Genomic DNA, 19,629 nt, shown 5'->3' on the forward strand with positions numbered 1-19,629 from the left:
CCCCGCCCGGGGCTGCAGCTTTGGGCCGTGCTGCCCAAGAAGAGTTAAGAACACCCCCCCACACACACGCCTGCTGGGCTAGTGCTCACTCCCTAGGCAGGACCCAAGAACAGCCTGGCAGGTCAGCTGGGGAGCAGGCGCCACGACCTGGAGGAGTCAGAGCTGGGATGGAGAGAGAAGAGGGGACCTGGGTGGGGGTGGCTCGAGGAAGGGAGAAAGGTCAGCTAGGGAAGGAGGCTGTGGGGGGAGTCAGATAAGCAGGCAGGAAGTGGGGGATGCCTGGGGGAAGGGGCTGCTCCCCACACACTCAGAGCAAAGAGGACCTGCTGTCTGCCCAGAGACACTGCGTGTGGGGAGAGTGGGCCTGCGCCCGATGGGTGAGAAGGCTGCTGGGGCCCCGCCTGGGGAAAGTGCCATGGGCAAGGCAGGGGCTGCTGAAGAAGGGAGCAACTGGGTGGAGCAGAGAGTGGTGGGATATGGCAGAGCCCCCAGAGGTTGGGATACATTTCAGGTAAGCGGCAAAACACGCATGTGCTTATCTGAGTGAGACCCAAGATTCTCCATCTGTGCACCCACAGACTTGGGGGCTGGCCCAGCCCAGGCTCCGTGCACACCAGTGCTTGCTGCTGGTAGGGTCAGCTCCAAAAATACCCTAGCCCTGGAAGCACCAATGCTTCGCTCTGCCTAAAACCCACCTGTGACTCACCAGCTCTGAGCAGGGGAGTGAGGGAGGTGGGGCGAATATCCCTTTCTCTTGGCCATGCCCTTCCCACTTCCCTCTTCCCTCACCAGCTGGGGGTGGGTCTGGCAGGCGAGCAAGGTAAGCTTAGCAGCTGCCATTTGGCAAGCCGGGCAGGAGGCAAGCCAGAAAGGAGGAAGGTGCAGCCAGGGGGGGTGATGACCAGCAGGGCGCGTAGCCAAGGGCACCATGGCGGATTTTCAATGTGTTGTGGCAAAGCACGAGCAGGAAGAGGAGCGAGGGCCCGGGTGGGCAGGGGGAGCCTGCGGGACAAGAACCCTCATCGCCATTGTTTAACGTGCAGGGCAGCAGACAGGATGCAGAACCACGGCAAACCCTGCCCCCGCGAGCCCCCCCACATAGTGTGGTGGTGAAGAGAAGAGCGTGCAGCGGCCTTGGAGGCTCATGATCATCAGCCCTTCGCCAAGCAGATTGCGCGGGGAGCCTCACACGCAGCGGCAGTTCCCCATCTTGGAGGGTGCAGAGCGAGGTCCCAGGCATGCACCGTGCACCTGGGCTGCTCCTGCATTCTCTGCACATTACCTCCTTCCTTCCCACCAATTTTCACATCTCTTTTCAAAGCTGAATTTGATTCTTGTTTTCCAGCCACTGCCACCTGCTCCTGATGTGGAGACCCGGGGGGAAGAGAAGCCACACTGACTCGAGGGGGACAAATTTCATGCTGCTTTAGTGGGTCTTGAGAAACCCTCCACTGTGAGCCACCACGTCTCCTGCTCCTGCGAGATGCAGGCATTTCCCCTCGCCCGGGCGGAGCAGCCCAGCTGCCTACTCAACCCCGCAGTCCCAGCAAGTGTTTGGTGAACAGCCCTGCCAGCCACACTACTGAGCAGGGACGCTGCAGTAGAGCAGGGCCCCGTGGATGCTGCCCTCAACACATGTGCTGCACCAGAAACATTCACAAGCTGGTGCTGGGACCCGGCAGCCGAAGACTGCAGCTGAGCAGTGCAAGCCGCTGGCTGTGCCAAGGTGCTGAGATCTAAGCCACTGCTATCAAGGACATGCCCGTTGTCAGGGCTGCTGCTGCTGCTGCTGCTGGGAAGCCCCCATGCAGTGAGCAAACCCTCCCAAAGGAGCAGGGCCACACCACGCTTACATCTCTCCCCCTTCTCTCCCTCAGAAGCAAAATGCTCTTGTGACACCAGCATGACTCTGGAACGGGGCTGGACCCGGCTGTCCCACCCCGAGGCCAGAGAAGTGGCTGGGTAACGGCCGGAGAGGGCGTCCCTGAGCCTGCGATATCAGCACCACAGTCCCGTCAGCCTCTGGCGCTGGGGTCATGGTGTCAGCACGGCCATGCCGCCGGGCACCCCTCCAGCAGTACGGGCTGGCAGCAGGACTGTGATTGCTGGGCAATGCTGGGTTCAGATTAACACGTCAGTCCTGCTGTGCCGAGCTGCGCCATGTGGCTCCGCTGGGCGTCAGGACCTGGTCCTGTCTCATCCCCCTCCTGCCACCAAAGGACTCAGGCGCTCCGGGAGATGCAGCCCTGGGAGGGGAGAAGATGCACGGAGCCACAGGTGTTGCGTTGCATGCGCTGGGTGATTAATTGGCCTTCCCAGCATTTATCCAATTATGGGAGACGCCTCTTCCGGCTGCAGAAATAATCAGCCTCTAATCCCCTTAGGGGCAAGCCTGTCCCTGTGCTGAGCCGTGGAGAGGGGCTTGTTTGTATTGCTACTAACCAGCTTGGCTGCTGCGCTGCCAAGATGCACCTCAGCACAGGAGGAAGAGGCGGCTGAGGGCTGTTAACTCACTTGTTCAGAAACCCTAATTAGAAAACCAAATGAATCACTGAAGCTGCTAATGAGGAGCTGGGACCTTGCTGGCCTCGGGGTATCCACTGCATGGGCATGCCAGCCCAGCTCCTTTGCTGAGCCACCTCAGACAGCACCTCAGCCCAGAGAAGCATCACGGTTTGGACACAGTCCAAGAACAGCAGGCTAAATAAGTTAGCAGCCAAGCGTGAGTATCCCAGAGGATGCCTGCTGGAGTCAGGACCTGACCTGACCCCACCTGCAGTTCAGGTCTAAGCCACTGAAAATACACAGCTCCCAGCTGAGAAGAGATTTTGGCCCCCGCTCATCACACACCTCTGAAGTGCAGAGTCCTGAGAGCTGGCACAAGGGATGGTTCTCCCCAGCCCAGAGGGGACCCTTGCAACCCTCTGTAAAGGAGGCAAGAGAGTCTGGCTTTAGCTAAGATACCTGCAGTGGGCAAGGGGTGTGTGGGGGTGTCTCTCTCTCTCTCTCTCTCACACCCTCCCTATAGATTTGTCTCTGGCACACCTGCAAGCTTTCAGATGCATAAAAACAGTTTCTAGTCATGCTGACGCCTCCAGGAAACTGCACATTTGCCTCTGAGATGACAATATTCTGTGCTTATGTACTGCTTCCTCTCTCAAGCCCCTTCCCCAGGAGGGTCAGCATTAGCAACTCCATTTCACAGATGGGAAACTGAGATAATGAGGGGGAAGCAACTTGCCCAAGGCCACAAAGCAAGTCAGCTACAGAGAAGAGAGCACAAGCCATGTCTGACTTCAAGCCCACTACTCCATCAGATCACAACTGCCCTTGGGACAGCCCTGAGGATCCCAGATCCAGGCAGATCCACCTCCCTAGCAAAGCTAAGGAGCTGCATCTTCCTGTCTGTAGCCTGTCAGGAACCCTGTGGAGATTAACAAGAGGGACTTCAAACACCAGTGCATGGCGCTGGCCTTTCCTCCCACCTGCCCCATCCATGCACAGCTGCTCAGAATAAGAAATGAAAGGCTGAGGCAGGAGGACAAACCCAGCTGGGCTGCATCGAGACTGGCAAAGAAACGCAGCGACACGAAGCCAAGCTGCCTAGCAGAGGAGGCAGGAAGGCGTTTCCAGCGAGGAGGAGAAACTGACCAGACAGAGGGCATGGAGCTGCGATACCAAACCGAGAGAGCCCATGCGAATGAGGGAGAACTCTCCAGATGCAGCTCTCCTCTGTGCAGCGCTGAAAGCCTGGACAGGGCACTGCCATTCCTGTGGGGGCGATTCTGCATTGGCACTATCTGCCTGGGATTGCAGGGGTCGCCCTCGCCCCTGAACGAGGAGCACTAGACACAACGACACCCTGGAGCTGCATGTTCTGGCATCTCTCAGCGAGACCCTGAGTGCAGGCAGCACACAAACCTTAATCCCTGGCCACAGCTAGACATCAATAACTCGGTCTGCTCACAGCACGCTCTCATTGCGGCTTTCTCTGCCTCTGGGTATCAGGCCATAGAATCCCCTGCAGTTCTGCTCCAGCCACTTTCCTTTGCTAGTTCACGCTCTCCGGCTGCACACAAGCTAATCTCATGCCCATTAGTACCGTCTGCTCACGGTTGGGCAGCACTCTGGCTGGGGAGCCATGCTCAAGGGAACGCTGAGCCAAACGTGCATTGGAGAGCAAGGACAGACAGTAGGCAGCTCAAGAAGAGCCGCTGCTCTGAATCAGCCCCAACCCTGTACACAGAGCAGCTGGACAGGGTTTGCAAGTGTGAGATTAGTTCCCAGCTGCTCACATGACATGTAAGCAAAGTCCGCTCTTGGCCTGCAAGGACAAGGGCCATGGAAAGGGATCTGCACAGGAGGGAGCCAGGCAGGGCAGGAGGGTTACTGCACAACATAAGGGTGGGTGGCTAGCTGGCTCCCCAGAGGGGCTGGCCTGGGCCAGCAGTGCAGGGAATGGCACTGGGGTGAGCATGGAACCAAGGCCCCAGCATGGTGCTGGGGTGCTGTGCTGCGAGAGGCACGGTTAGCAGAGGTGCCCGGCGCCGAGTCAGGCCGACGATCCTGCTGTCTGCGCTGAACGTCAGTCAGGGTAATTCCATCCTGCTTACCTGGACCCCCCCCCACATACACATATATTCAGCGATGCCCCTTGCTCCTGCCCTGAACTATGCGTACTGGCTTTACTGTCAGAGCCCAGAGCATGGCAGGGAGAGCGGGCCCTGCAGGAGGGAGAAGCAAGTCAGCTCTCAATGCTCCTCTCTGGCCTGCCCCGCAGCCGCCTCCCCTAGACAGCCCCCGGGGTCCTGCAGCCAGCCCCAGCTCCCTGGCTGAAGGCAGGGGCTCAGGATACAACCCAGACGATGCATGCTGGAGAGAGGCTATTCTGGGAAGCTGCAGGACCAGCAGGGCCCTCCCAGCCCCACGAGGCAGGGCATGGCGCTGCTGCTGACTGGGGCGTGCATGCTGCTGTGAGGCAGACACATGGGGGGAGAGGCAAGGGCAGCACTGGACTTGAGGAGGGAGGGGGGACTCTATGCCCAGAGTGACCCCAGACCCGGGCTGCTGCCAGGAGCCAGCTCCCCGCCATGGCACATGCATGCTATCCGTCCCCCCCCCCATGCACTAGTTGCCCGGTGCATGCATAGACCCTCCCTCTGCGGCTCAGTCACACACGCCTCAGCTGGACCAGAGCCAAGGGTGCCCCAGGGAAAACCGGCTGACATTTCTAGGCTCAGGAGGTGCTGGTTTCCTCCCTCTCAGGGACCCCATTCATATGCTGGGAAAGTGTCACAGTCCCTTCCACCAGCAAACAAACGCACCCCCTGAGGGACGTCTTCTGCAGCTCCTGGGCCTCCCACCCTGGCCCCACTCACCGGCCGTCACAGGAGGGCGGAACAGTATTTATTGGTCCATGTCTGTGGAGGGCGTCCACACAGGCAGTCAAAGCCGCTGCTGTCGATTCAGAGAGCTGGAGGCACCTGGGTCAGCCCCTGCTGCCAAGGCCCCCCTGAACCGCGGCGAAGTAAATCCCAGCAGGGCTAGTGTCTAGTAGGGATGGAACGGAGATCTCACAAGCAACTTAGCTGAGGCCCTAGGCCATTGAGGCTCACAGAGAGGAGACAGGCACTGCCCAGAGCTTGCAAACCGGGGGAAAGGTTATAAATATTTTGATGGCAAAGCAGCTTTCATTTAAATGAGGAGAGCAGAGAGGCCAGTGGATTCCCACGGTGCAAGGAGACAGGAAGCCTTCTAGAGGCAGAGAGCCTGTAGCCACTAACCACTAGCAGCTGGGCTGGCTTCCTGGTACACCAGGGACACATAAAATACCCCCCACCCCCACACAGCAGGGTGCATACATGCTCCCTCCCCCATGCACCCCAGCCCTCTCACCTCACGCAGTTTGTCCATCTCGTTCTGCAGCACCTGCTTGGCCAGCTCTGTCTCGATCAGCCTCTGGCGCAGGTCTTCATTCTCCTCCTCCAGCTTGATCCTCTTCTTCTCCACCACCTCCAGCTCATTGTGGAGCCGCACAGAGACGTCCTTGGCCACCTGCAAACAGGGCAGGGCCACGTTCAGGCTGAGGCTCACAAGAGCGAGCAGGTGGAGCGTCTCTAACGCCCGTATGAAAGCAGTGCTCAGAGGGGCAGGCAGGACCGGGGCCCATCACGCGGGGTGCTCTACAAGCACACAAGGACCCAGACACTGCCACAAAGGGCAGCCCAGGCTAGAGGGCTCTAACATTTCCTTGTGGCTTGCAATAGCTTCTCCATCCATGTAGACTGGGGATTTTAAAAACAACATGCAAACAGTAGCCACAGTTTATATAGGGCCTAAAATTTGCGATGAGCAGTAGTAACTAGCCAGCAAGCAGCAGTTCTCAGAGCTGGGCTGCTATGCCCTCCCCTAAGCAGGTGGGAAGCCTGCCCGCTGAGCCCTCTCTGAGCTAGGGGGTTTGCTGCTCTCACTGAGGCCCTTTGTGTCCATGCAGGAGAGAACAGACTCTGACCCAGCCTCCCGAGAGGACAAACCGTCTTTGCAGCTGTGCATTAGCCGCCCTGCTGTACTGGTGGCCGTGCTGGTGCAGCCCCAGGAAACAGGAGCTAGTCCGGGATTGCTACTCGAACCGCTTCAAACCCAGCTCCACTGAGAACGGAGGAGGGAACTGACACCAGCAAGAGACATTTATTGTCACTCGTGCACAGCAGGGAGTGCAAATTACAGGGGCCCGAAGTGCAGCAGCTGACGTCCCCGGTGCCCGCAGGAAGCCCCAGTCCCCAGGCTGGATCCCCCGTGTGGCATGGGGCAGGAGCTAGCACTGATCGTTCAATGGAAACATTGGTCCCACCAAGCGGAGAGCTCAGACACAGGGAAGAGCGCGTCACGGCCAGAGTAAAAATGGCCATGGGGGAGCCTGCAACTGCTGACATAGCCAGGGGGCATCTGGCACAGCTCCACTGTACTGGCCACAGCTCCTGGAGGAAGAAGAGTCACTAAAGTGTCAGTGGGTGACTCAGAAAGACACTGACAGCTACGGAGATCTCTGCAAACAGGTCACATTCCTGCAATGGGTCTGCCTAGCCAGAGTGCTTGGGCTGCCAGAAGGGCCCGAGGCTAAGGCAGACCCGAGCCCCAGGCAAGGAGGAAGGCCAGCTGAATGGATTTAAATCAACTGATCATGGGTTTTAAACACAACTATATCTGTCACACCAGATGGGCTCAGTCTCCTTTGCCGGGTTCCTGCTAGTCCCCCAGGGCTAGATGTCTGTATCTATGACAGGCTTCAGAGTAACAGCCGTGTGTGCACGTGTGTGTGTGTGTGTGTGTGTGTTTGGGGGGGGGGGGAGGAGAGAAAACCTGGATTTTGCTGGAAATGGCCCAACTTGATTATCATACACATTGTAAGGAGAGCGATCACTTTAGATAAGCTATTACCAGCAGGAGAGTGGAGTGGGGGGGAGGTATTTTTTCATGCTTTGTGTGTATAAAAAGATCCTCTACACTTTCCACAGTATGCATCCGATGCAGTGAGCTGTAGCTCACGAAAGCTTATGCTCAAATAAATTGGTTGATCTCTAAGGTGCCACAAGTCCTCCTTTTCTTTTTGTATCTATGACCTTTTTTCTATAAACGAAGCACCGAATGGGGTCACAGCCTAATTATCCACCGCTCACAAACCCACGCCTGCCAATCCCGGTGATGGGTTTTGTCTCCTGGAGTACCACCTGGGCCCTGGGAAGGGACACTGCGACCGGGTAGCACCAGGACGTGCCCTCCCCAGCAGTTAGGAGGAGGTTAGCTCTGGGCCAGGATAACACCGCAGTCCTTGTGCAATCTGCCAGAGATCCGTACACTTAATCCCGGGTGGGGGCAGTTGGCAGAGGCACACGTTGCCATCGCACTAAGCCGATGAGGGGGAAACCATGCCCACCACGTGGGGAGCGGAGCGCCTCCCAGATTCCAGCAGATTGGAGAGAGAGACAGACAAGGCTCTGATGGCAACACACATGCTAATAACCCACATGAGCTTCACACGCTTGTCTCTCTGCTGGAGGGCGTAGGGTGGCTGAGAGCACCAGAGAAGGGGATTTATACCTGGGGGAGCCTCCTCTCCGTGAGCAGACTGTCTCCAGGGCAAAAAGCTCACACAAATTCCACCTTCCTGGGTCTGACCTTGGTGCATTCAGCATCCTCTGCCTCTCCGTGCACTTCCCACAGCGAGTCTGCCCAGGTGGGGTCCTGGAGAAGCCAGAGGGTCCTGCACCCCAACTTCACAGTCAGACACGACTCTTAGCCCGCCGGGAACACAGAAGGTTTATTAGATGACAGGAATACAGTCTAAAACAGAGCTTGTAGGTACAGAGAACAGGACCCCTCAGCTGGGTCCATTTTGGGGGGCAGTGAGCCAGAAAACCACATCTGCACTTCACTCCACGTCCCCTGCCAGCCCCAACTGGCCCACTCTCCACCCCCCTGCTCCTCTGGGCTTTGTCCCTTTCCCCGGGACAGGAGGTCACCTGATTCCTTTGTTCTCCAACCCCTTTAGCTATCACCTTGCAGGGGGGGAAGGGCCCAGGCCATCAGTTGCCAGGAGACAGAGTGTCCGGCCATTTATGTACACTGGCCCTTTGCTCTCCAACAATTACACCCCCTTATCCCACCACCTAGAGACTTAAGAAATGCATAGGGGAAACTGAGGCATCCCTACAGTATTCAGAGGAAACATTAAGAACAGTCCCACTTCATCACACAGGGCACCACCCTCAGCCAGCGGCTGTGTCAGAAATGGGGGTGGCTTCCAGCTGCAGTGCAGAGAGGGAACAAACGGGCGGGCGGCATCTCCATGCCAGGCCAGGCCAGCATGGGAACCTGCAACACAACAGCTGCAAAGGCTGGGGGAGGTACGGGATGTCCCAAGGCAGCCCTGACTGACAGGTTGGACAGCGGGAGGGGGGCGGGGAGGGGGGAAGTGTGTCAGTGTGTGTGTGTGTGTGTGTGTGTGTGTGTGTGTGAAGACACAGAACTGCCCAGTGCACAGCTGAGGGGCCAGGAGAAGGAGATGCCCCTTCTTTAACCTTCCGCAGTTATTTGTGCAACACCCCAGCGTAGACTGGTCTCTGGGAACCGGCAAGCAAGCTGTGAGGGCACTGCTGCATGGCAGACAGCGCCCAAGGAATGCAGGCATGGCTGTGGGCCTCCATGGGGAAGGCAGCTTTGATGAGCAAAGTGCTTAATTCCTGTGCGTGGGAACACGGCCAAGAGGCAGCTGCTGGGAGTCGAGGGCGGGAGGTGTAGGGACAATACAGACTGACACACACATTGGAGCAATCGCTCCCAGCTCCTGCTCCCAGGGCAGAGCCAGCCCGTGAAGCCAGGCACCCTGTCTCGCCATTCACCTCCCTGCTGCGAGACTCATGGCAAGGGAACAAGAGGATGCAGCCAATGCCTGAGACACTGATCCCCACTCTTGGACCCCGACCTCCAAAGCAAAGCCAAGCCTTCCACCCTCAGAACACAAGTGTCAGCATCCGGACTCATCTCCAAGGCAGAGCAAGTAGGCAGTGTCGGCTAGGGTGTGCAGAACCTGGGGGAGACAGGGCCCCCCCTCACGGCCCTGAGATACAGCAAGCTGATTTGACAGGCCTGAAAACCCAGGCCTTGGCCAGCTGCAGAACCGGGCCTCAGCCCTGCTGCTCTGGGGGCTGCAGTCTGACAACACCCACAGTAACACTAGACAGCACCACTAGTCACACTGCCTGCGGGTGCCTGCCACCCAGTCCCCTGGGGCAGCTTCCGGAAGCCATGGCTTCTGGGAGATTTTGAAAGCACTTCCAGGAGTCCAGGGAATTGTGGGACAAGAGATCAAATTCCCCTAATCCCTGTGGCATTGGTCACGTTTCCTAACCCTGGTCTCAAGACAGAGGCCAGGGTGTGTCATGCAGATCCACAGGGGCTCAGGCGCTCTCTAGGGCACTCAACCCAGCACCCAATCGACTGCACAGGGGACGTGGGAAGGCGACTGCCACTGGCTGCAGCGACACTGTCCGGCAGCACTGCTCAAGGGAGCTGGCAGCATGAAGCCAGGGTTGCTGTGCATCAGAGGAGCAGTGCAGGGGACCCAGGAGAGGAACAGCACGGGGGCAGCAGGAACATAAACCCATACATTTGGGTACATTGATTGCAGGGAGCAGAGTTCTGTTCTATCGGCTCTCGCAGGGTTTGTCCCCAGCAGGTGTGGGCAGCAAGAGACTCGCTTTTAAATACACACTCAGACTTTTCCTCATAATTACAGGCCAGTTAGCGCCGGATGCTGGGGAGGAGCCGCCATCAGTCACTTGTGGCATGTTTCTTTTCCAGGATCAGCCGCTTTCTGATGCCTGGGGCACTTGGCAACCCAACACCTCCTTTGTATAAGGGCCCTTGTTTGGCTCAAACTCAGACTTTGCTCAGCTTCCTAACGCGAGGATGGAAAAGCGCTTCATGCCACAGGATGGCCAAGTGCTAATCTAAGCCCCGCGGCTGTGATGCCTGCTTTTACGGGAGCCAGCGGGGGGAGGGGAAGGTGCCGCCTGGGCTCTGGCTGTGCAAGAGAGATTACAGAGCCAGGGCATGGAGACTTCCTCCTCCGTGTGCACAGCAGGGCAGGGAGGGGAAGCCAGGCCCTGCCCAGCTGCTGCAGCGACCTTCCTCTTCTGCCCCTCAGTGACTCTGCAGTGTGAACTCTAGGAGCCAACTGGGAGAGAGACAACTGGCTCCCCCCAGACCCCCCTGCCTTAGTCCTACATCTACTGATTGGCCCCGGGAGGGAGCAAGGCCAGGCCAGGCCCTCTGCCTGCGGAGCAAATAGCATTGGAATGGTCCCAGAGAAGAGAAAGGGAGGGGCGACGGTGTCCAGCAAGCTGCTAGGAGCAGGATCCCTACTGTCACTGTCAGCACTGAAGACCACACGCTGGCAAAGGCAGGCCAGGGCCTTGCCCACTAACCCTGCCAAGCTGCACTGAGTAGCACAAAGACAGCAGGGGGACCACAGCATCTCTGACTCCAGAGAGGGGAGTGATACAGCCCTTTGGGGATCAGCAGATGGTGCAGAAAGGAAGGGTTCAGGGCCAAGCTGGGGGGAGGGGCCTGGTTCCAGCTCCAACTCTTCGCAGGGTTGCTGATTTGGAGGCCGGGTTCTCTGGGCGACTTGGTTTGCAGGGGATCTGAAGCTGGAAACAGGGGCGCAGACTGTCAGGTGAGAGTCAGTAAAGGCTGTTAACAATCCGATGCTTCCTGCACCCCAGCAGCTGCCTGCTCCCCTCGTTATCTGCAATCCAGAGGCTGTAGAGACCCCCATGCTCCTGCTGTAGAACCTAAGGGTATAGCTGTACTCCAGCGCCTCCAGCTGCATCGCGATGGCACTGCTGTTGCCTATATCAAAGGGCTTTTTCCATCGCTGTAGTTAATGCACCCCCACCCCCTGAGAGGGGGTAGCTAGGTCGGCAAGAATCCATCTGTTGACCTAGCTGCATCTACACCGGGCGACCTAGCTACGTAGCACAGGGTGCAGAATTTCCCCCCATCCCTGAGCGATCTAGCCAGGCCAATGTAATATTTACCTTTAGATCAAGCCTTAGGGTTTAAAAGCTTCTACGTGTGATGGTTGTAAAGGTCACCTTCCAACGGCGAACAGCGTTTGGCTAATCTATGGTCACCTTCCCAGTGGTCCTGGGAATCAGCTCAATCAGCCAACACTTCTCTGTTTCACTGCTGACCACTTCAGCGGGAACACCTGGCAAACGTGCCTGTCTGTTGGTCTTGGATGCAGTGATAGTTACTGAGGAGTGGAGAGCAACCAGCTGAGGGGTGCTAGGAATTAAAGCCCCACAAAATTCAGATCACTTCTGCTCTACCCAGCTCTGTAAACGAGTATTCAGTGACGCCAGCTGCAATCAACAAAGGCTCAGCTCTGCCAGCGTGGCTGAGACATGTGGTGGGAGCCAGGACCCCCCAGCTTTGGCTCCACAAGGGCTTCACCTGGGGCTGGGGAAAAGGGGGAGCCTCTTGTCAGGAAGGCTGAGGCCTCTGTCCTAGCCAGGCTCCAGGTCACTGAGCATAGCCAGCCCCACCACAATGGGGCGAGCTGCATCTCGGAGTGACACTCCCCTGGGAGACCTACAGGCTACAGCTCTGCAGCTGGAACAATTCCCACACACTCAGCAAGGGTCAGGAAAAGCTGAAGCTTCATGGCTTGCCCAGCTGTACCAAGCCAGCCCTCTCTCCTCCCTCTCCCTCCCATCCTCTCTCCACCCCCTCCATCCTGTTGTCCTTTCTCCCTCCCCCCAGCTCCTTTCCCTTACCTCTTCCCCACTTCTGTCCCTTGCCCCCTTGCGGCTTGTGCTATTCCCAGTGTCACTATGGCCCCATCCAACTCCTATCCCTTCAGCTAGGGAAGCTCTAGCAGAAGTCCTGAGGCTGGGACCGGGCCACAGAGGGCACAAGATGACACAGCCGTCCATCCGGCAGCGTGGGTGCTGTCGTGCCGAGCCCGCACCATCCCCAGGCAGCAGTGGAGACAGCTGCCTGGGACAGTCATTAGCTAGCCCAGACCCTCAGCCAGCTCCTGGGTACAGCTCGCCCTTCCAGGTCCCTTCAGCTGCTCAGCTCCGGGATTCGAAGCAGCACTGGTGGGAGAGCAAATCCCTGCCCGGGAGGCCAGGAGCCCTGGACCCACACATCAGGCTGGAGTGGCACAAGCAAAGGGGCATTCGAGGGGAACAACAGAGGGAAGCGTGACTCCTGCTGCAGCTGTGCCCTCCCGTGTCCCTCCTTTCCACGGAGAAAGAGGCTGCCAAGGGAGAGGGGAGCCCAGAAATCTCAATCCAAGGCTCCACCGTGCAGAGGAGGGAAGGGGGACGCAGGGCTATGGGGTCACAGTATTGGTCCCCTTCTGATAAGGGGGAGGAGCAGGACCTTACAGACTACCTGCAATGTGAGATGACCCCAGCGGCCCCTGGGACTGGCCAGTTCAACCCCTCACAGCCAGCCAGCATGGAGGGGGCACAGCCAACCCCCCCGCCGCCCATCCACTGCCCCTCCCCTCACACTGCCTGAGCCAGAGAGAAGCCCACCGCTCCAAAGTGCCCACTCCTCTGCACAGCCCCAGGGAAAGCAGGACAGCAGCTTCCACAGACCAGCAACTGCCACAGGGCCTTCCTCTCACCGCGGCAGCGTGGGGGGCGGGGGGGGAGAAGGGGGGGGACTTCCACACCCATCTGCCTTCAGAGCCACAGCAGCAGGGTCCCCTCCCCCAGCCACCCAAAGAGCAGCAGCGGGCCCTCGCCTGGGGCAGCCTGCCCTAGTGTACACCTCTGGTGGCACGTGGTACCACCCGCCCCAGAGCCAGACCCCACACACGGGCCTACGGTGCCTGGTGGCTGACGCAGCCCAGGGCATTCAGCTGCAATGGCACCATTATGGTCACTGTGGTTACGCCTATGCTGCGGTCAGGAGGCGTGACGTAGCACGGGCAGGCACCCGAGCTAGTGCGGATCCAGCTCACTCCAAGCACGCCGGGGCACCACGCCGTGTGCTGGGATCACGCCGCCTGGTGCAGGGCCCGCACAGCCGAGTCAAAAGGGGCCAGGGAGGAGCCAGAACCCTTCCCAGACTCCCGGGAACGCTCCTGGCTGCAGGAAACAGAGCCCTGACCCCAGGGCCTGGTGACAACTGGGGGGCCGAGATTACAGCACCTGAGCCACTCCTCCAGCCCTGGGCCATCCATGGCTGGCCTGGGCTCCTAGTACTGTCACCCACCCTCCCCACACTGGTTTGTCCCACCCACTTGTCGGGTCTTGCCCCATTAACTGCGATTGGAAATGCCTGGGGCAGGAGCTGTCTCTCCCTGTATGTCTGGGCAGTGCCTAGCGCAGCAGGGCCTGGGCCTGGCTGGAGCCCATGGGTGCGTCTGCAGTACAAAGTCCCTGGCACAACGGGGCCCCCGTCAGCCGGCCCTTAGGCACTGCCACAATAAACATGGCTAATAAGAAATAATAACCATTCAGACAGGACCACACATCAGTCCTGTGCAGCTCCGGGGTCCTGCACACACCACCAGCCCACTGGGCAGCGGGACCCCCGAGATCTCTCTGGCAAGGTCCCCATCCCTGCAGCATCTGAGCTCCCACGACTAACAGCTTTCTGTGCCCGGAGAGCAGAAGCCAGAGCAGACGTGGCTGGGGCCCGTCTTACCTTGACATCCTGCTCCAGGCTGTGGATGAGCTCGCCGTCCACCTGCCCAGTCTGTGCCACACGCAGGCTGCGGCGCTCTGCTTTGCGCAGCCGGTACTGCAGGATGCGACAGGTCTTGCTGGCCTGGTCCAGCTGCTGCCGGAGCTCCTGCAGCTGGTAGACATCCTCCTCCATGTAGACGTCTCTCATCTCCAGCATCTCCGCACGCAGCTCCTCAATCTCATCCTGAGAGAGGGGGGGACACGGGCATCAGGGGGGCCCACTCTTGACAGGAAAAGCCCCCACGACAGATCACCCACCCAGTCCTTCTCACTTGCTGCCCTGAGCTGCCCCCCGAGAACACCAGGCCTCAGCCTACAGGGCAGACGTCCCACAGAAAGAAGCTCTTTTCCCCCCAGGACTGTCCATGCCATGCACCAGGTTCACCAGCCACAAGGAGGGGGGCAGTGCCCAGAGCCACCATCAGAAATCGCCAGGCCCAGGGTCCCCTGGGGGTCTCTGGGGAGCAGCAATGACTGTTTCACTCCCTACCTGCAAACACACCCCACAACTACCAAGACTTTTCCTCTCCATGAGCCTCTCGCTTCCTTTGTACCAAGCCCACAGAGGATTTGAGGGGTGCCACGGCCCCTCAATGAGATGAAGCAGTTCTGGGGGTGCTTATGCTCCCCCTGCAGGCTGCATTAACTAGTGGTGCCCCACGCAGAGCGTCACCACCCCAGAGACACTACACGTGAGCACTTCGTGGTGAGGCAAAGACAGTGCTCTGGCCGCTGTTGGCAGGACCGTGCATTCTGCAACTCTGGAGCTCCAGAGCATGCTCTGGGATTTGCTCCTTGTCGCTGAATCTCAGTGTTCCCTTCCAAGCCATAACGCTGTCTAGCCGGCATGGTCGTGAGGAGCAGCTTGGAAACAGGAACAGAGTTTACCACAACTCCAGCTAGCACCAGACCACAAACACTGGTGCCATTGTGATCCCATGGCGTGTACAGTGTCCTCACAGTCCCCAGGGGCAGCCTACAGCTCCAGGAAGAAGGAGCTATGGCCTCACCTGCCTCTCCGGGCCCACGAATGAATTTATTCATAGATCCACAGCTTCCCAGGCCAGAAGGGTCCACTGTGATATCCAACACAGGCCAGAAACCAGCCCCACAATCATTCCTAGGGCAGATCTGTTAGAGAAACTGCCCATCTTGACGGCAAAATGGCCATGGATGGAGAACCCATCAGAACCCTCAGTAAATTGTTCCAATGGTGAATTATCCCCACTGTTCAAAATGTATACCCTATTCCCAGTCTGAATGTGTCTACAGATTCATAAGCAAGCAAGTCATTGCTGACAGCAAGCCCCCCCATGAGCAAAGCAGCCTCGGGCAGAGCTTACCTACCCCATTGTCTGGGGTGCACAGGATAATTATGTGATTTACCACATGCAGAGGAAGAGCCAGGATTAGACCTCACGATCACCTGGCTCCTAACAGCAAAAGCAACCCACTAGCCCACATTGCCTCTTAACCCCTTGGCCCCATACTGCGATCGAACCCATACCCTTTCTATTATCAGCACCAGGCTTTAACCAGCTAAGCTAATGGGCTTGGGGCACCCAACTGTGTGGCACTGGAAGAGGCAAAGGCTTTGCTGTTGGGATCGGATCATAACACTGCCACAGAGAGAGAGCTCTGTGCCAGCCAGATCCAGGAGGGGAGCAAAGCCCTTCCCCTGAAGCCACTAGGGTGGTGGCTGCTGACCCCCAGGGGACTTGGGCCAAACCGTACAGGCCCTCGGGATGGCTTAAAGACAAGTTAGGGGAGCTGCTGAAAGGGTGACACCTGCAGCCCAGGTAGTTTTGCAAGGCTGCCTAGGAGCCTGGAGGGGTTTGCAGAGACCATGGAGCCTATTGCAAGCCACACCCGTAGTCTTCACTGGCCACCACCAGTGAGAATAGGACTTGCCCTCTGCTAGCTCTGCCCACCCACACTCTTTCTTCCAAACCCCTTGGCAAGCAATCAAAGGTGAGGAACGCAGGCAGGCCCCTCCCCCATTTGCTTTCCCTAGACTGGATACAGGGCTGCAGGATTCAAGGTTTTAAGGCGGCTTTGTGTTTCCTGCTCGTTTTTTGCATCTGAAATCCAGGCTGCATCTCCTCTGCACCAGCAGAGCCTAGAGAACTGGCAGGGCCACACCAAGAGAAACCTTCAACCCACCAGTGACAGGGGAGTGGGTTTGATCACACGGCTGGGAATGCTCTTTCCATTTGTGTTTGACTCAAACTCTTGGGAAACAGGAGACAAAGAATCTCTCCTTGTTAAAGATTCATTTCCCTGGTGGCCCCTTTCGAATAGGGCTGAGATAGCCCCAACTCACAGGAGTTCTCCAAAGAGTCCCGCAGCTCCCCTTTCCCTCAGCTTTCAGAGGTAAAGAAACCAAGCCCACAACAAACAAAACAGCAAACCTCCCACCCCTTCTGGACCCCCCCATGAAGACACAAACCCTCCTCCCAGGTCACCACTGAGCCTCAGGATCCCCCCTTTGAGGTAGAGCAATATTATCCCATTTTAGAGATGGGGAAACCGGGGTACGGAGTCATTCCATGACTTGTCTAAGGCCAGAGCTAGAATAAAACCCAGGTCTCCTCCCACCATCCACGCGAAAGATGAGGACCCATTTGCTTCGTTTCATGCTCATCCCTTGCAGCAGCCACATGGACTCGTGTAACACGCAGCCCCAGCCCTGCCCCAGCACGCTGGCTCCGTTCTCTCCTAGCAAGGGCAGCTCCACACAGGCCAAGGGATGGAAGAGAATCGCAGCTACGCGAGTCCAGTCAACCGCTTGACCACCCCACGCTGTGACTCCCATCACCGAGCTGCCTCCCTACGCTGACACGGCTAATTAGACCCGGGTGATTATGACCCACCATGTCCCACGTACCATGTGCAATGCGGAGATAAAAGAGGGCAAGGGTTCCTATGCAGGAGGGAAAGATCCACACAGGAGCATTACAGAGGCCCTGGGCTCGGCCTCCCCTGCTGGCAAAATCAATGCTGTCCCATTTACACAGATCCCTCCCCAAAGGAACGTTAAATTGCCCAGCCCCGCAACAGAGCCAGCCTGGCTCCTGCCCCCAGCGGCGTAGCTGGAGGGGAGCGGGGCAGCGGCCGCTCCCCCACTGAGCACAAGTGGCGCCATGTCAATGTCTTGGCGCCTTTTAAATTTTCCCCCGTGGAGGGACCAGGGGGAGCGATCCAAAACTAAGGCGCCACCCGCTGCGGGACCGTCAGTGCCGCCGGAGACACCCGGCGCGAGTGAGGGCCGGCCGCCGGGGTGCCACCGGGTGAGTAACAGCGCCGCAGCGGGTGGTGCCTTTGTTTTGGATCGCTCCCCCTGTTCCCTCCACCTGGCTACGCGGCTGCCTGCCCCATGCCAGCAGGTCAGGGTGCATGTGCTTCCCGAAGGGGTAGGCGAGGACCGCAGCCCGAGCCCCCGGGAGGCTGCTGTCGCCACAGGGAGTAGAAGAGACGATCTCACATGTTGGGAGCAAGCGCACCCCCCAGGGATAGCTCCAGCCTCCCGCTCTGGGGCTCAGCCTGGGTGCCCTGCCCTGAAGTGCTCCCACCACCCAGGGATCCACGCCCTGGGCTCAGAATCTCATCATCGCTTTGCGCAGCTCATTAGGTGCCAAGGGCGAAAGGACAATGCCAGTTCTCTGCCACGGTCCACGATGCACTAGACAATGGCTGGCCATGTGCAAACTCCTGCTCCTCTCCCTACCATCCCCGGCTGACCTGCACACAGCGCAGGAGTGCAGCAGGCACCAGGCCTACCCAGCCCAAGCTGAGGGGCCAGGAGGCTAATTCTGTGGGATTCATTCCCTAAGCACATCCCCACCTAGGCCCCAGCAGCACTGGATGGGCCACTCCTTCAGCTGTGCTCCCACGCAGGGCAGAAGCCCTTCCATGCCACTGCTGTGAGAAGAGCCCAGGAGAAAACACCTCCTACGTGGGGGTGGGCCTTGGTCCCCACGCTGTCTATCAAGGGGGCTGTCAGCCCCAAAGCAGCGGCAAGAACTGCTTAGGGTTCAGCAAGCTGTGGGGCATCTCCTGCCAGTTCCAGCGCTGAGCGTACGTGTCGCTGTGCCCGGGCTCTGGAAGGGGCAGGCAGGCAGCCTGGGCTAACGACAAGGACAGCACAGCCCTGTGCCATCAGCCTGGGAGAGCTCAGACGTCCGCCCGGTACATGTGCTCCCAGTCCCTGGGCCCTGGAGTCTGCCCCAAACAGACATACTGAGAACACAGGGCTCGCTAAGGCAGCCTGCAGTCTGCTAACCACAGGCTTCAGTTCAGTGCTCAGGCCCTCGCCAGCTGTTAGCAAAGGGCACGGTTAGCTGCTGTGAGCCAGGACACCTGGGTTCTATTCTGGGCTCTCCCGCTGCCTCACTGTGTTATCCTGGACAATTCGCATAACTGTCAAATGCCTCAGTTTCCCTTTCTTTAAAATGGAGCTAATAAAACCTTCCCTGCCTCAGGCACATGCTGAATTAGCCACGGTCTCCTTCAGGCTACCCAAGAGAAACGTGTGAAGAATAAAGGGCTCCTGCTTTTTCTTTTGCATACCCAACTCACCCCACTGTACCAGCGGTGCACTGCTGCCCACGTAGAGAGCCTGTGAAAGAACACGGCACGGACTCTCTGGGTACCGACACTCCTCCCCACACACGCAACGCCACCGCACAAACAGCAGGCCCTTGCTCACAGACAGAGAGCTGGAGGTAATTCCAGAACACCCAACTCCCCCTGCAATGACAGCACGCTGAGTAACCCTGACATCCCGCAGAAACAAATCAAACCTGAGAGACTCCAGCAAGGGCGACAGTGGGGGACGCGCAGCAAGGGGCCAAAAACATTTACAGTGAAATAATGAGGAAGGAGGGGGTGTGGACAGGCATAGCACAGACAGAAGCAGCAGCTAAAACAAGAGCAATGCAGGTTGGCAAGGAAAAGATCTTTCGGCAATGCAGCAGGCTGCCCTAGGGGCCACTCGCGCTGGAGCGATTCACAGAGAGACTGCACTGCACTCCAACCTCTGACCCGGGCCAGCGAAGGGCTCTCATCCCAGCCCTGCTGCCTGTAAGTGTCCTTGAGACACACCCCAGCACAAAGGGGATGCTCTGCTCTCCCTTCCCTCTGCACAGCAGGACCTGTCTGGGTCTGCAGCCCCATTCAGCTTCTGGGGTTTCATTGCCATGCAGAAGTGCACACCCGCACTTGGGGGGGATAGCGGGACATTTACCAGCTCTTCTCCCCCCGCTGCAACCCCCACACTTCCCCCAAGCTGGAAAACAAATCAGGCCATGGCCTGCTGGGGTGACAGGCCAGCCAGTCAATCTCAGGTGAACTCACG

The 19,629-nt window shown here is 58.4% G+C and overlaps 1 protein-coding gene across 5 annotated transcripts in view; it reads right to left on the reverse strand.

Annotated features, from left to right (window-relative positions):
- The window catches only part of MTCL2 (microtubule crosslinking factor 2), an 84,146-nt gene that overhangs the window by 48,352 nt on the left and 16,165 nt on the right, over positions 1-19,629 (reverse strand). For all 5 annotated transcript variants that reach the window (XM_077831920.1, XM_077831918.1, XM_077831919.1 and 2 more), the window contains exons 2-3: positions 14,233-14,457; positions 5,896-6,054 (exon numbers count right to left, since the gene is read on the reverse strand). In XM_077831920.1, the coding sequence (XP_077688046.1) occupies positions 5,896-6,054; positions 14,233-14,457 (384 nt within the window). The remainder of the gene's footprint in view (positions 1-5,895; positions 6,055-14,232; positions 14,458-19,629) is intronic.

The sequence above is a fragment of the Eretmochelys imbricata genome, chromosome 13 (genome assembly GCF_965152235.1).
Source record: "Eretmochelys imbricata isolate rEreImb1 chromosome 13, rEreImb1.hap1, whole genome shotgun sequence".
Taxonomy (NCBI): Eukaryota; Metazoa; Chordata; order Testudines; family Cheloniidae; genus Eretmochelys; species Eretmochelys imbricata.